The 16,817-nt window shown below is 41.5% G+C and overlaps 1 protein-coding gene across 1 annotated transcript; it reads right to left on the reverse strand.

Moving 5' to 3' along the window:
* Positions 1–548: 548 nt before the first annotated feature.
* LOC123497985 lies at positions 549–7,930 on the reverse strand. Its single transcript, XM_045245023.1, has 3 exons — positions 7,839–7,930; positions 2,204–2,474; positions 549–1,728 (listed from the first exon to the last, which is right to left on the reverse strand). Exons 2-3 carry the CDS (start codon positions 2,413–2,415, stop codon positions 726–728), a joined length of 1,215 nt encoding a protein of 404 aa, XP_045100958.1. The 5' UTR covers positions 2,416–2,474; positions 7,839–7,930; the 3' UTR covers positions 549–725.
* Positions 7,931–16,817: the final 8,887 nt, after the last annotated feature.

A 16,817-nucleotide genomic window follows, 5' to 3' on the forward strand; every position in this document is an offset into this window, starting at 1 on the left:
AGGGAGAGGATTAGTGATTCCCTGGGGAATTGTGGAGCCAGGTGTGGAGCGACAACGAGTGTTGGCTCTAAACGACACGTACGACACTAACACACTCGTGAACACAGACACTAAACACTGGCACAGAACACAAAGCACTTCCCCACAGGCGCACAAAAAACACACGACACTAACTACCTCTCCCACAAGTCAAGCCAAACCAGCCACGGAGAGAGAGATACAGGTTGTTTAAAAAAAACTACCTTGGAGAGATTTGGCAACTGTGTGCTGCCTTAGGCCTCGCGTCAGGTCAGGCCCGGGTCTCGGTCACTGCACGGGTACAAGCACTCTTTTCAAGTGATTTTTTAACACTATTGCAAGGCTTAGCACACCTTACACTTTTACATGGACACCAGGACACTTAGCACTTCAAGCACTGAAATTTTCACAACACTGCACTTTGTTAAACCACTGTAACACCACGAAAACACGGAGCTACCACGTGCGTGACCTCTCTCTCTCTCTCTCTCTCTCTCTCTCTCTCTCTCTCTCTCTCTCTCTCTCTCTCTTTCCAGGGCACACACCTAGCAACCTGCTTTTCTGTAAACCAAGGCACTGAAGTTTCTTATGATGTGTGTGTGTGTGTGTGTGTGCTTACTCGCAGCACTGTATGCTTACTCGCATCATGCACATATCACAGGCATCCAAGAGAATCACTGGAGTGGAATAGTCAAGCCAGTCATCGTCTAGTTATGTGAGGGCGCTCCATGGACGGTTTCACCTCTAGATGGGGAAATCTGTGGACCTTCCAGAATGTTATGGAAGACTGTTACGGCTCTTGTATTGAGCGTGGCAGAGCGTGTCCGGCGTGAGGGACAGACAGTCAGAGTGAGGCAGTTGAGAGCGTTGCAGAGACTGCCCTTAATGGTGTGAAGCAGCGTCCTCAGCTCCTCACGGAAGGTCTGATTGAGGACCAGGAAGAGGGTGAGCGTGAGGTGTTCCGCCAGCACGAGGAGGTGTGTTGCTGCACGGAACACCTCCTTGCGAGACGACGCGTAGCAGCTCTTGGTATTCTCGGTATATATGATGGCATAAACGACAGTGAGCATGATGTTGATGAAGAAGACGAGGGCGAGGGCCAATGTTATATAGATGGCTGAGTAGGCTTGTTGAAGCGTGCTAGTGGTGGCGGCGATACTTTGTATGCGGCGGCGCACCATGCCCACTACAATGCCCACACTGAACACTAACACCAACACCACCGGCACTACCAGGCCCAGCGCGATGATTACCATCATCATCACATTACGCCCTGTGTCACCGTCCTCTATCTCTTGATAGATGTTATGAATGAACCAGTAGCCTTGCTCGCACAATTGTGTGCCATTGGTGACTTCCACAATGCCCTCGTCACTTACAGTCATGCACAGCACCTCCACATCCAGGAAGTACTTCATTTGCAATCCGATGCAGAACAAGCCTGTCAATATCAAGCGAAGCTTCATGACCCGTGGTTGCTGCATTTGTCGGAACAGGTTGAAACACCACAGCGCGAGGAAGCGATCGCAGCACAGCCACACCACGACGTAATGGGAGAAGAGGCGCATCGCGTAGAATGCCGTGAAGCAAGGATGGGCGAAGTAGAGCGCCACGGCATAGGACTGTAGCTCACACCCATCGATGGTGATGATGCTGCCGATATTCACCAGAAGGATGGCCACGTTCAAACCGAACAGCAACTCTAAGTTCCTGTGGAAGGGAGACAAGGCTGACTGACTGACTGAATGGCTGGCTGGCAGAAGGGAGAGAAAAAGAATTTTGGAGCTCGGTAGTTGATACTCATATACGAGTAGCTTAAGAGGAATAAGGAAGGACTATACTTCTCACATCAAAATTTTTTTGAGCAACGATGGAACTGTCTGTCTTCTATCACTGAGCTAAGGACATAATAATAACTGTTTTTTTATGATAACGGTAGTGGTGGTAGTGATGGCCGTGATCATGAGTTTGATGCACCACTGAGTGGTGATTGTGACGATGTGCAGTGGTGAGAGCTTGTGATGATGATGATGACGATAACGATGACTATGATTATGGCAGGAAGAAAATCTTTTAGTAGTGTTGGGCAAAGTGGTAGTGATGGTGATGATGATGTGAATATGAAGTGCTGAGTTGTTGATAGTGATCGTGGTGGTGGTGTTGACGTCAGCACTTGCGTACGTACATAGTGCACTGCAGGGCTCGCATGCGTGGTTTGCGAAGTAAGTAGAGGCCGAAAGCGTTGATGGTCACTCCCAGCACCACTATCACCGGCATCAGCACCTGGTAGCTTATCATCTTGATCTCTCTGATCCACGCTTCGTCCACGGCTTCACGTTGCTCGCCCTTCCCAAGCGTGGCCGTGGCCAAAGTGGAAGGCGTGGTGGTATTAGCCATGAGGCCTGAGCTTACGCCGACGTCTCTAGAGATGTGGAGATATCGGCCATTGTGTAACTCTGGGGAAGACGACGAGAGAGAGAGAGAGAGAGAGGGGGATGAGTTAGTATATTACATGTACATACACGAATATTAGCTGTGTAACATGTATTTACTAAGGAAACTGAAACTAGTAAACGATATTTTAATAGAATCAACTGCTTGCGCATGCGCTTGTGTGTGTGTGTGTGTGTGTGTGTGTGTGTGTGTGTGTGTGTGTGTGTGTGTGTGTGTGAGTGTGTGCGCGTGCTCGCGCGCGACTAATTTTTGTTGCACTCTCCCTGTCTTCTTTTTTCTCATCACCATCATTGTTTCCCTTGGGTCCCGAACATCCCATCACCCTCACCACTATTCATCGCCTCCTTGCTGGTGTGGCTTAAGTTTCGAACGATTTTTGGTTGGCTCTGGTAGTTTTTAAGTGGTACGAATAGAGGTAACAAAAGCAAAATCTTCAGAAAGCTTTTTTTTTTTTTTATGTTATGGTCTATAGCGCCTGTTGGCATACTTGAAGAGTATATGTGGGAAACGTTGTTCAGCTTCCGCTCATTAGTGGCGCAGGCAATTTTATTTATAGTGGTACCCATATTAGGAGCCATATAACTACCCAAGCGCATCTTTGGTGTAACCACTTAGAACTTGGGCATCATGGTGACATGTAGGTAACTTTAAACCACTCGACAAATGACATAGCTTGAAAAGCGGTATATTCTGGGATTCGAACCTACGCGTGTACTACTCGATCCCACGCTCACCACCTTATCCACTACGCCACCGCCTCAGCAATCGTCATAGTAAAAGTAGTAATGGGTTCAAGATTGAAGTTAGATTTTGAAAATGAGATGGGAAGGAATTGGTTACCAAATGGACCAGTTGATTGATTTAATAGACTCAGTAATCATGTTATCAGTGCCGAATGATGAGAGACCTTCAAAGGAGACTAGTTAGATTTATGGGTAAAGATGGTAGATAGAAACGCGGAAATATGTTTCATACAAAGACTGTTGTATGTAGGTCTGACTGCTTTCCTACTGTTTGTCTTATTTTCTAATATTCCAACTTTTTTTTTCTGTGCATCAAGAAATGTATTGCCTTCTACATTGACTCTGCGGCTCAGTTATCTTTTTTTCCACTCGTTGTTTCATGTTTCTCTTCTGAGAAAGATTCTTTTCTGTGCCATTTCTCTTTTTCCTTCCTCTTTCTGAGAACAGTTATTTTATCTGCATTTTATTTTCTAATTTCCTGACTGAATGCCATTATGTTCAGCACATTACTCTCACTTGGCTGCACTACTGGTATTAACTAGTAAATTTAATAAATTTTAAGAGATAAATTTCAGTAACGTAATATATTTTTCTTTTTTTTTTATTTCTTCATTTATTTATTTCATTTCTTAAATTAGAGAGACCATTGGATTGGAACAATAAACAAACAAACAAAACAAAAGCCCATTTGAGTGCCGGTTCTCTAAGTGTAGTGAAATGAGATAATGAAATATCCAGGGGATAAGTGTCTTAAAACTTCTCTTGAAAGAGTTCAGATCTTAGGAAGGTGGAAACACAAACAGGCAAAGTTTCAGAGTTTACCGGAGAAAAGTGTGAATAATTGGAAATACTGGTTGATTTTTGCATTAGAGAGTGCACATAAAAGAAGTGAAAGTAGAAAGTCTTGCGAAGAATGGCCAGGGAAGAAAGGAAGGCATGCATTTGTCAAGAGCAGAAGGCTAATTAGCGTGAAAGTAGCGTAGAAGACAGATTGAGTTGCAACAGCATAGCAGTGAGAGACAGGCTGAAGACAGTCAATTAAGGAAGAGGAGCTGGAAAGACGAAATGGTTTTGATTCCATCCTGTCTAAAGAGCGGCTTTAATGGAGAAGTGCAGAGTTGTATCATCAGCGTGAGAGTGGATAGGACAAAATCATTAGATCACTGATGAATAACAGGAAGTTCATATGATGAAGCAGAACGTTGTCTTCCGCAGCATCTATAGAAATATCAAAAGTGAAAATTGAGATGAAGTTACAAAAAAGGTAAAGCCTACAGAGGAAGCCGTCCACGTATTAAAAAAGAGAGGAAACACGAAACGGATGTTTTCTTATCCAGCGTCCTGCCAGTGTTGGCTCACTGATTACTACTACTACTACTACTACTACTACTACTACTACTACTACTACTAATAGTAATAACAAAAATAACAATAATGATTATAGCAATAATAATAATGGCAATAGTAATAATAACAATAATAATAATAACAATAATAATGATAATAATAATAATTATAATAATAATAATAATAATAATAATAATAATAATAATAATGATAATAATGTTAATAATGATTACAATAATAATGATAACAATGATGGTAATAATTATTATAATTATAATGATAGTAATAAAATAATAGTAATAATAATAATAACAATGATAATGTTAATAATAATAATGATAATAATAACAATAATGATAATAATAATAATGATAATAACAATAACAATGATAATAATAATGATAATAATGTTAATAATAATAATGATAATAATAATAATGATAATAATAATAATAATAATAATAATAATAATAATAAATGTTAACAATGGCAAATACTCAATGCCAGTGTTGTGGTCAATGTTACAACGGAGAGGACAAGGAGTAGCAGTGTCGTTTGTTCAGGAACTCTCTCATACTGTCTTCTCAGGGGAGTTAACATAAACACAGCTCGGGTTTTCCTTATATTAACAGTACAATTATTTACACTACACTATGATAGTTTTGTATACACACACACACACACACACACACACACACACACACACACACACACACACACACACACACACACACTCGACTCACAACCGAGAGGGCCGGGTTCGAGTCCCGGAAAGCGGCGAGGCAAATGGGCAAGCCTCTTAAATGATGTGGCAGGAGGAGGGTTGTGTCTGTTCTCTCCTCATCATGGATTCCAATTTACGTGAACAGGTAAAAAAAAAACAGGTATGAAATATTTACAAGAGTCTATAAGAATGAAAAAGACAGATTTTGCGATTTCTAGCTTGTAGGAAAAGAAAATATGTGATTAGTGGTTATGGTAAGATGTGAGAATAAATGTGTGGCCCCTGTTCACCTAGCAGTAAATAGGTAGGGGATGTAATTCGAGAGATTGTGACCTCGCTTTCCCGGTGTATGGAGTGTGTTGTGGTCTCAGTCCTACCCGAAGATCGGTCTATGAGCTCTGAGCTTGCTCCATAATGGGGAAAACTGGCTGGGTGACCAGCAGGCGACCGAGGAGGAGGTGAGTTACACACACACACAGCGTAGTGTAGTGGTTAGCACGCTCGACTCACAATCGAGAGGGCCGGGTTTGAGTCCCGGCGCGGCGAGGCAAATGGGCAAGCCCCTGTTCACCTAGCAGTAAATAGGTATACGGGATGTAACTCGAGGGATTGTGGCCTCGCTTTCTCGGTGTGTGGAGTATGTTGTGGTCTCAGTCGTACCCGAAGATCGGTCTATGAGCTCTGAGCTCGCTCCATAATGGGGAAGACTGGCTGGGTGACCAGCAGGCGACCAAGGAGGAGGTGAATTACACACACACACACACACACACACACACACACACACACACACACCGCGTAGTGTAGTGGTTAGCACGCTCGACTCACAATCGAGAGGGCCGGGTTCGAGTCCCGGGAGCGTCGAGGCAAACGGGCAAGCCTCTTAATGTATGGCCTCTGTTCACCTAGCAGTAAATAGGTACGGGATGTAACTCGAGGGGTTGTGGCCTCGCTTTCCCGGTGTGTGGAGTGTGTTGTGGTCTCAGTCCTACCCGAAGATCGGTCTATGAGCTCTGAGCTCGCTCCGTAATGGGGAAGACTGGCTGGGTGACCAGCAGACGACCGAGGTGAATTACACACACACACACACACACACACACACACACACACACACACAGGTCCAGATCTCTCTCTCTCTCTCTCTCTCTCTCTCTCTCTCTCTCTCTCTCTCTCTGGCAATCGCCAAGGAGCGTCGCGGTTAGCTGTGTGATCGGCAGACTTCAACTAACATGCTCGTCTTGTTCATCCTTCCTCGGCAAAAATTCAGACACCGGTGACCGACTCATATATTTAAGAACCTTTACAAATGCATTGGTTACAATAGTTAAAGTATTATATGATTATAAATGAAAGAAATAAAATAGATGTTAGTACTAAACGTATGTCTATGCTGTTATAATTACATATATATAATCCAGCAACCAGAGGTTCCCACACTGAGCCTGTGGGAATGAATAATGACTTGGCATAAGAGGTGCTTGCATACCAAAAAGAAGGGATGTGCTTCTCGCTAAGATCAGCCTCGCTTCTCACGGCTGTGTGTAAAAACAAGGAAAAAAATAATTATATACAATTAATACCCTAACACCGCTCGGTCACGTCTGGCACGTCCTCGCTGCACAAAAAGAAAGCCTGCATAGAAATATATCAATCGTGTACCTAGCCTTGTTAAAGTGTACTACAGGGAGTTTATAGTTGAGAGTGAAGTCGTCGCGGAACAAACATCGTGGCAGTAAGATTAGGATGAGAACAAAGTAAATAGATGAATAAATGAATAAATACTAACAATAGGATGATGGTACTCAGGAAGAGAGTCCTCCAAGACCTGAGCAACTTTAGAGTAAGGAAAGAAAGAAAGATTTGTACAACAGATATAATAAGAAAAAAAAATAAAATAAAATAAAAGATGAAAAGAGAAGTTGCCAGAAAATTGACATTTCTAATAGATAAAATGATTGTAGTCGTAAAGTGGCAAAAATGTGAACTACCTGATGATTAAGAATCCTCGTATACGTTGTGCCAATCGCTTTAACAACTGTGAGAGGAAACGATTTGTAAAAAGAAAACAATGGTAGCGATGGGAAGGAAATTGAGTATTTTTACTGCTGTTATTGAAATATGTACTTGGAAGAAAGCAATTCTATGCGTTAACGTGAGCAAGAATGATCTTGTACACGTTCTCACCAAAGGGACGAAAAACAAAGAGTAGCGTCGCGGTGATACCAGTGTAAAGAAGGCGACACCAGTCCGACATTCCTGACAAGATAAGGCGTTACAAACACACACTCACACCCATCGCCACGGCCCTGGCACGCCCTCATACCTCACACCCCTCACATCCCGGCCTCCAGACCCTTGGTGCTCACCCTCCCCGGTCAGTCGCCCCCTGATTGATATCTTTCACCACTCATGAAAACAATGCATACCGGACATAAAACTGGGCGGAAAACAGCCATAATGTAATGTTTTTATATTCACTGAGATCATGAAGTGTTGTAATGGTAGCAATAGTACTCGTCTCTAATGTCACTGTAGAATTATAATAATGTACTTACATCGTAGCAGTGACGAGCAACAACACTGAGAAAATGCGAGTGAACCGGAGCAGTGACAAAGGTCAACTGATTGTGGCTAACGTTGCTGTAGCACTAACTACAGAATTATACACAGAAAGGATGTAGTGCGTGTAGTTTTCCTTCCTCCCGTCTCTCTCTCTCTCTCTCTCTCTCTCTCTCTCTCTCTCTCTCTCTCTCTCTCTCTCTCTCTCTCTCTCTCTCTCCGAGCGCATGCGTTGCAAAGCTGCGATCCCAAATAAGGCATCATTTATTGCCTTGAATACTTATCTCTTCTCTTTTGTGTATTTTATATTTTCACTTTCATTTTACGAGTGCTTTTATTTGTATAATATGGAATAATGTGAATGTTTATGTGTTTTCACATATAATTATTCCTTACCTGTGTGTGTTCACGAAATTCTTGAAATTTAGGACAATAGGCGACACTCTCGCATGGTTGAGCTAAAAAAGGGAACATGAAGCCGCAAATTTCAGAAACTAATGTCTTAACCAATATTTCCTTAACGCTGGCCAATCATGCATGAAATGTTGTAGAATCACTCATTATCAGTGTTAATTCCTTGGCATTTTTTTTTTTTTTTTTTTTACACTCGCGGGTAAATTTATCCTTGACTCGGAATCACTGCTTATGACAGGAGAGCACAGATCCTCACTTTACATATCCAGGTTTTCCTGTCAGGAAAGTTTTTGAGTATGAAATTGTGATACGTGCCATATGACATACGTTTACCATAACTTATGGATGTCAGTTTTCTTCTTTGGAAGTTCTTAGAATGAGGGGTCAGTTGCATATATAACTACATTAATGAATCTATGTTCATGAACCAAACATGAATTTCAGAAAAACGTCCAGTATCAATTGAGCTGAATGATTTAAGCCCTCTGTTCTTAGTTTGTGGAAAGCCTTGTTGACATTACCAGGTGATTAGCTTAAGGTCGATGTAGTTCCTTCAGTCTACAGTATTTAACACCGTAAATTTTGATATCGAGAAGGCACTCTTTGCTCTGAAGGGATAAGTTTTTATTGAAGATGACTGACAGTCTATTGCAGTATGCAGTACGTACGTGCTAGATCTGTCTCCGCAAAGATTACATATCAATGACCTACTTGGAGCGCAAGATCAGATTTTAATATCATAAAAGATGTAGAAAAAATCAGTGTCAAACTAATTATATGTATTCATCTGACCTCATACAATATAAGAGAATTTTAGTGTTTCAGGATATTGACCATGCATCGAAGCATCATTGTCATGTTTAGTAACCTGTATGTTCTGTGTTTCTGAGTACTACAGTCATCTCCGTGATTCACTTACAACTGAAACTTTATCAACTCCTGTCCTCTAAATGACTGTCTTCAGGCTCTTTCTCATCGCCGCAGTGTTGCATCTCCTGTTATCTTTCATGACCTAGAGCAACTGGTGCAACATCCTACTCGTATTCCTGACCGTCTTGGAGACACGCCCAACATTCTTGATCTCTTCCTCACCTCTAACCCTTCTGCTTATGCTGTCACCCTTTCATCTCCGTTGGGCTCCTCCGATCACAATCTCATTTCTGTATCTTGTCCTATTTCTCCAATCCATCTGCAGGATCCCCCAAAGCGAAGGTGCCTCTGGCGTTTTGCCTCTGCCAGTTTGGGGGGACGTGAGGAGGTATTATGCTGATTTTCCCTTTAGTGATTATTGCTTCCGTGTCAGAGACCCATCTCTTTGTGCTGAACGCATAACAGAGGTGTTAGTGTCTGGCATGGAGGCGTACATTCCTCATTCTTTTTCTCAACCTAAACCTTCTAAACCTTGGTTTAACTTAGCCTGTTCTCGTGCTATACATGATAGAGAGGTTGCCCACAAAAGGTACTTCAGCCTTCCATCTCCTGAATCTCATGCACTTTATATCTCTGCCCGGAATCATGCCAAGTCTGTTCTTCAACTTGCCAAACACTCTTTCATAAATAGGAAATGTCAAAATCTTTCAAACTCAAACTCTCCTCGTGACTTCTGGCATCTAGCCAAAAACATCTCAAATAACTTCACTTCTTCATCTTTCCTCCTTTATTTCATCCTGATGGCACCACTGCCATCTCTTCTGTCTCTAAAGCTGAACTCTTTTCTCAAACCTTTGCTCACAACTCCACCTTGGACGATTCTGGGCTTGTCCTCCTCTCCTCCTCCCTCTGACTATTTCATGTCTACAATCAAAATTCTTCGTAATGATGTTTTCCATGCCCTTGCTGGCCTAAACCCTCGGAAGGCTTATGGACCTGATGGGGTCCCTCCTATTGTTCTCAAAAACTGTGCTTCTGTGCTTGCACCTTGCCTGGCCAAACTCTTCCAACTTTGTCTATCGACTTCTACCTTTCCTTCCTGCTGGAAGTTCGCCTACATTCAGCCTGTTCCTAAAAAGGGTGACCGTTCTAACCCCTCAAACTACCGTCCTATAGCTTTAATCTCTTGCTTGTCTAAAGTTTTTGAATCTATCCTGAATAGGAAGATTCTCAAACATCTGTCACTTCACAATCTTCTGTCTGATCGCCAGTATGGCTTCCGTCAAGGTCGCTCTACTGGTGATCTTCTGGCTTTCCTTACTGAGTCTTGGTCATCCTCTTTAGAGATTTCGGTGAAACTTTTGCTGTAGCGTTAGACATATCAAAAGCTTTTGATAGAGTCTGGCATAAAGCTTTGATTTCAAAACTGCCCTCTTACGGCTTCTATCCTTCTCTCTGCAACTTTATCTCAAGTTTCCTTTCCGACCGCTCTATTGCTGCTGTGGTAGACGGCTACTGTTCTTCTCCTAAACCTATTAATAGTGGTGTTCCTCAGGGTTCTGTCCTGTCACCCACTCTCTTTCTATTATTCATTAATGACCTTCTTAACCAAACTTCTTGCCCTATCCACTCCTACGCTGATGATACCACCCTACATCTTTCCACGTTCTTTCAGAGACGTCCAACCCTTCAGGAAATCAACAGATCACGCGGGGACGCCACGGAACGCCTGACTTCCGATCTTTCTAAGATTTCCGATTGGGGCAGAGAAAATCTAGTAGTTTTCAATGCCTCAAAACTCAATTCCTCCATCTATCAACTCGACACAACCTTCCAGACAACTATCCCTCTTCTTCAATGACACTCAACTGTCTCCTCTTCCACAATGAATATCCTCGGTCTGTCCTTTGCTCATAATCTTAACTGGAAACTTCACATCTCATCTCTTGCTAAAACAGCTTCTATGAAGTTAGGTGTTCTGAGGCGTCTCCGCCAGTTTTCTCGCCCTCCAACTGCTTACTCTGTATAAGGGCCTTATCCGTCCCTGTATGGAGTACTCTTCGCATGTTTGGGGGGTTCCAGTCACACAGCTTTGCTTGATAGGGTGGAATCGAAAGCTCTTCGTCTCATCAACTCCCTCCTCTGACTAACTGTCTTCAGTCTCTTTCTCACCGCCGAAATGTTGCATCCCTTTCTATATTTTATCGCTATTTTCATGGTAACTGTTCTACTGATCTTGCTAACTGCATGTCCCTCCTCCTGCGGCCTCGCTGCACAAGGCTTTCTTCTTCCTCTCATCCCTATTCTGTCCAACTCTCTAATGCAAGAGTTAACCAGTACTCTCAATCATTCATCCCTTTCACTGGTAAACTCTGGAACTCCCTCCCTGCATCTGTATTTCCGAATTCCTACATGTCTTCTTTTAAGAGGGAGGTATCGAGGCATTTGCTCCCCTAATTCTGGCTGACGGTTTTGGCACTTTTTGCACTTTTTAGAGAGCCAGCACTCAAGTGGGCCTTTTTTTTTTTTTTTTTTTTTGCCCTTGGCTGGCTCTCTTCCCTACGTACAAAAAAAAAAAAAAAAAAAAAAAGTCAATTGCTTGTTTTGCTAACTGCATGCCTCCCATTCTCTATCGGGCTCGCTACACAAGAGTTTCTTCATTTCACTCCTATTCTGCCCATCTCTCTGATGCAGAAGTTAACCAGTATTCTCAATCATTCATCCCTTTCTTTGTCAAACTCTGGAACTCCTTGCCTGCTTCTGTATTTGCATCCTCCTATGACTTGAGCTCATTCACGAGGATGGTTTCAAAACACTTTCCCGTATTTTGACTAACGCTTTCGACTCTTTTCGAGGACCGGTATCTTAGTGGAACTCTTTATCAAACAGCAGTTTTTGTATGTGATAAAGATTTTCTTGCTTGGAGTACAACAAAGAAATTTTTTCTTTGCTAAATGGTGTTACCTGGAGCCACACTGCTGGGCTGTATGGGAACTTCTTCACTTCCCTTTTGCCTTTTAAGATTGTTATTGGATGTTTCGTGGTACTCATGAAGTACAAATACTGCATCAATAAATGTCCTCCAATATCCAAAACCGTGCCGAGTAACATGTGAGTGCAAAACCAAACAAGTGGAAAAGTTTCATTACTAGACATCGGTAAAGACTTCCTTGAAGCAGGAAAGTGAGAAGCAGCATATGACAAAAGAGAAGTGAAAGAACTTCCACACAGTTCAGTAGTATTGCTCCAGACCAAACGATTCAGCGCTTGAAAAAATACTTTAGTGTTCCGTAACCTCAAGCAAGAAAAACCTTATCAAATTATTGGTTAGTGATTGCTGAAAAGGTCAGATAAAGAAAAAAAAAGCTGTGTGGTAGAGTGATATGTGTGGCGAGTTAAGAAAAATGGAACGACCTAAGCAACGGGAAGTCCTAGTTGTAACAATTCCAATGTCCACAAGAAGAAGCAGACACATTAAAACCTTGTACCTTCGAGCCAAAAGGGGATTTTTCCAAGAGATCGTCAAGACTTATCGTATTTAGTATACTTACCTTAGGTTGCTTACCTGGCAATGTTGGCATTACATTATATAAGCTAGAGACAGATTAGTACATGAAATAACTCAGTTCCTTTATGAGATCTGGCTCCTGAACTATTGAGGTGAACTGTCATCAGCATGTGTAATAGATAGCATTTCCTAGATTTTAAACCGGCACTTCAGTGGGCCTTTTCTTATATAGTTTTGTTGCTCTTGGCTGGTGCCCTTTCCTACATGATGGAAAAGCGCAAAGCTTTTGTCGGTAAAATTTTGTGAGCTGTATTTTTATTCCTGTCGTTGTATAACATATGGAGGATGTGACGTATAGAGTAAAGTTCTTTTCCCACGAAGCTGACCTCTAGCAGTTTCCGCTACTTCGTGTCTCATTTGAGAGAGCCAGGCAACTGCAAAGAACTGTTACATTACCAATAAGTGTCTACCATCTACTCACGCCATTCGATGAAAGCTTTAACTTTTGAAACAAAGTCTTACAGCGACTGGTGATCATTTCGAGCGACAGACACCAGCTGCACAGGCAACTCATCGCCTACTTAGTTGCCTGGCCGGGGAGCTGCAGTGGTGTTACATAAAAGGCTTTACTGAAAACAATAAGAGATTAATCCCCACCAGTTGCTCCGAATGAAAGTAGTACGCCATTATTGGAAAATATATCAAATGCAATCCTCACTCAAAATGAAACTTGTCTCAGCAACAAGAAAATTGAATTAATTAATGTTGACATGATACAAAAAAAATATATATATAGAAATAAACAAATACGTATGTAAACAGCGCAATGTAACATTTATGCAGTCATAAGAGAAAGCTGCTGCGAGGTGACAATATGAAATAAGTTACGGAAATGTGTCAATACCAAATTGTGGAAAATATACTCAATTCAACAATACACTGGGAAAACAGCATCTGTACGTACGACTGTAGGAAATAAATAAAAGAGTTGGCGTTGAAACAGTAGGTTATATTGACTACATAGAAAATGGCTTCCTTACCAATATGCAGGCTCTTCAGGGATTGGAAGGGAGGCGGGAGCGTTCAGTACATTTATTATTATTATTATTATTATTATTATTATTATTATTATTATTATTATTATTAATGGATCACACGTTGACTAACACAGCAAGCTACAGACGCCTACCACGGGAGCCTGTCGAGAGAGAGAGAGAGAGAGAGAGAGAGAGAGAGAGAGAGAGTTAATGAAAGAATGGAATAAATAATGAAATACAAGCAGATTGATAGATTAAATGAATACAAACACTTTTCTTTTCCTTTTTTTTCTTTTTTCCATTAGCGTATGTATATACATAATACTTCTCTACATTCATTCATAAATATACCTGTATTCTTTTCCCTCATTTTTATAGTACATATAAACATTTGACAATCTCTCTCTCTCTCTCTCTCTCTCTCTCTCTCTCTCTCTCTCTCTCTCTCTCTCTCTCTCTCTCTCTCTCTCTCTCTCTCTCTCTCTCTCTGGGCACATCCCTACTCGTTACGTTCAAAAAATATATCCTGTAGTATGTATATAGTATAGTATGTGTGTATATGTTTATATCACTGCACTGTGTACCCATGCACTCAGTGTTGCGTCATGCCAGCGTGTCTTACAAGTCTAGTGATCACCCTTGCGGAGAACGGGAGAAAGAAGCTCATGGTTAGCCGTGCGAGACCCGGCCTTTGTTCGTTATACATAGTGGACTTGATGAGCATACGCATCTACTACATGCACACATACACGCATACATACATACATATATACTTACATACGTATATGTACATATCGAGAGAGAGAGAGAGAGAGAGAGAGAGAGAGAGAGAGAATTTAGCATTAACGTATTTTAAAACCATCTGAAAACTGTCAATGTGGCGTTGCGCTGCTCCACTGCAATTAAGACTTTGTTGTGCGTTCCTTTGGTAAAGAGATGCTCCATTAAAAAGATGGATTATGATAGGTATCAATTATAATCTGACTATGAAAGTGTGTTTTTTTTTACTTTTATTTTTCTCAACATGACCATGATCAGGAACCACAGATATAATTAATTGGATTCTCATTGACTTTCTTTTTTCCATTCATCATGTCGAGTTCCTGTTAAAATATTCCCTTAATCATAAAAGTAATAAAATAGATCCCTATAACCTCTTCTCAACCCATTCAGTACCATGACGCGTTTTCATATTCTTTCTGTTTACTATTTTGTGATTTTATACAGCTTCAGAAACTCATGGGGGGGATTAAAATAGTTTAGACTGTGGCCAATAATCTTTTAACCTCCATATACCTTTCCTAATGTCAATAAAATGGTGTAATTGTGTGCAAATCTCAAGGTATAATGTGTCCCAGTACTGAAGAATTTTAAAACCCTTGAAATGCAGTTGAAATAAGACGCCAAAACTTTAGAGAATGCGATCTTGGAGTTTGATTTATTTACGTCTCATCAGCCGAGTGGGATCACATAGTTCACTCTGAAGTTTTACACCACGTTACCACCAAGTAACAGGATACCATCTGTGAAGCAAACACGGCCAAGTATTCCCCCAAACACTCACTTGGTATTGCATGGCGTTCAGTTACATCTTGCTGGAATTTGAGGAGCAAGTTAGCTGTTAAGAATATAAACATTAATGGTACAGCTCCATTCTGTCTCTCTTTCTATGTGTGTGTGTGTGTGTGTGTGTGTGTGTGTGTGTGTGTGTGTGTGTGTGTGTGTGTGCGATCTCTCTCTCTCTCTCTCTCTCTCTCTCTCTCTCTCTCTCTCTCTCTCTCTCTCTCTCTCTCTCTCTCTCTCTCACACACACACACACACACACACACACACACACACACACACACACACACACACACACACACACACACATTTGATTAAACCTTATTTTCCCTTCTATCGCAGTCCTTCCTTTCATCTCCTCCTCCTCCTCCTCCTCCTCCTCCGTCATAATCACACATATTTAACATCACTCACATTTCCTTAACCACCTGATTATTGTTATGTCGTTTGAGCTTTCGTCTTTCTTCACTCCATTTACTCTTTTTGGCACCTTTCACTTCGTACTTCTTTACTCTTTTGTCACCATTCATGTTTCGGTTTCTTTAACAACAACATGTGATTTATTCTTATTTATGTTTCAAGACAGTTTTTTTTTTTTTTTTTTTTATTTCTTTTCATTTTCTTTTTTTTTTTTTTAACTGGCACAAAGTCAGTTACTATATTTGAACATTATTTGTGTCACTCTTCCTCAGTCTTCATTGTCGTTTTGTTTTTTTTCTCTCCCTCTATTTTTTTCTTTCTTATTAGTTTCCACATCACTTCACATTTACTATTCATCACTCTTTTCTAGATTAACTTCATCGTTCAGTCTTTTTTTTTTCACTGCATCATCTTTCTCTTCACTTTGCCTTATTTGTTCTCACGCCTCGTTCGCCAGCCAGTGTATATACTGTGTTGTATAAAATGGAAGCGTGTAACTTAACCCACTCACTTGTTGAGGATGTTTACACTTTTATCGTACACTTTCACTGGAATTATTGTACTCGAGTAAATATGAAACATACTCTTACATACATTTGTCATCTCTCTGTATCATTTATATAACTCACTCACTCTCTCTCTCTCTGGTTTTTATTCCACTTCACCTCTATTTCCTGTACGTATCACTTATTTGGTCTAAGGTGGTCAGGTAGAGAACACTCGAACACTCACAACACAAAGGGCCGCGCTCGTCGTCGCTTCCTATGGTACAGTACGTAGACATGGAGTTAGTATCTACAACACTATAACGTCTCATGCATTGTCACACACCATCATACGTCAACTTATTTCTACAGGAGTCCCTTGTAGCAGCTCCTCCTCCTCCTCCTTCTCTTCCTCCGCCTCCTCCTTGTTGTCCTCCTCCTCCTCCTCCTCCTCCTCCTCCTCCTCCTCCTTCCTTTCAACTCTTCCTTCTTCGGGTACCAGTTACTTATTTGGTCGCTGTTTCTTCCTTACTCTCTTTCTTTTATTCCATGTTTCTCCTCCTCCATACATCAACCACTTAGTTTAACGCTCCTCCTCCTCCTTCTCCTCCTCTTCCTCCTCCTGCACCATATTCACCACTTTCCAACTGTATTTCAACCGCCATACACCGTTGTAGT

Source organism: Portunus trituberculatus, chromosome 47 (assembly GCF_017591435.1).
Source record: "Portunus trituberculatus isolate SZX2019 chromosome 47, ASM1759143v1, whole genome shotgun sequence".
Classification (NCBI taxonomy): Eukaryota; Metazoa; Arthropoda; class Malacostraca; order Decapoda; family Portunidae; genus Portunus; species Portunus trituberculatus.

Coding starts and splice junctions, on each gene's coding strand:
- LOC123497985 (XM_045245023.1), bottom strand. CDS start 2,415: ATGGCTAATACCACCACGCCTTCCACTTTGGCCACGGCCACGCTTGGG. Junction 1,729..2,203: donor CGAGCCCTGCAGTGCACTAT/GTACGTACGCAA, acceptor TCCCTTCCACAG/GAACTTAGAGTTGCTGTTCG.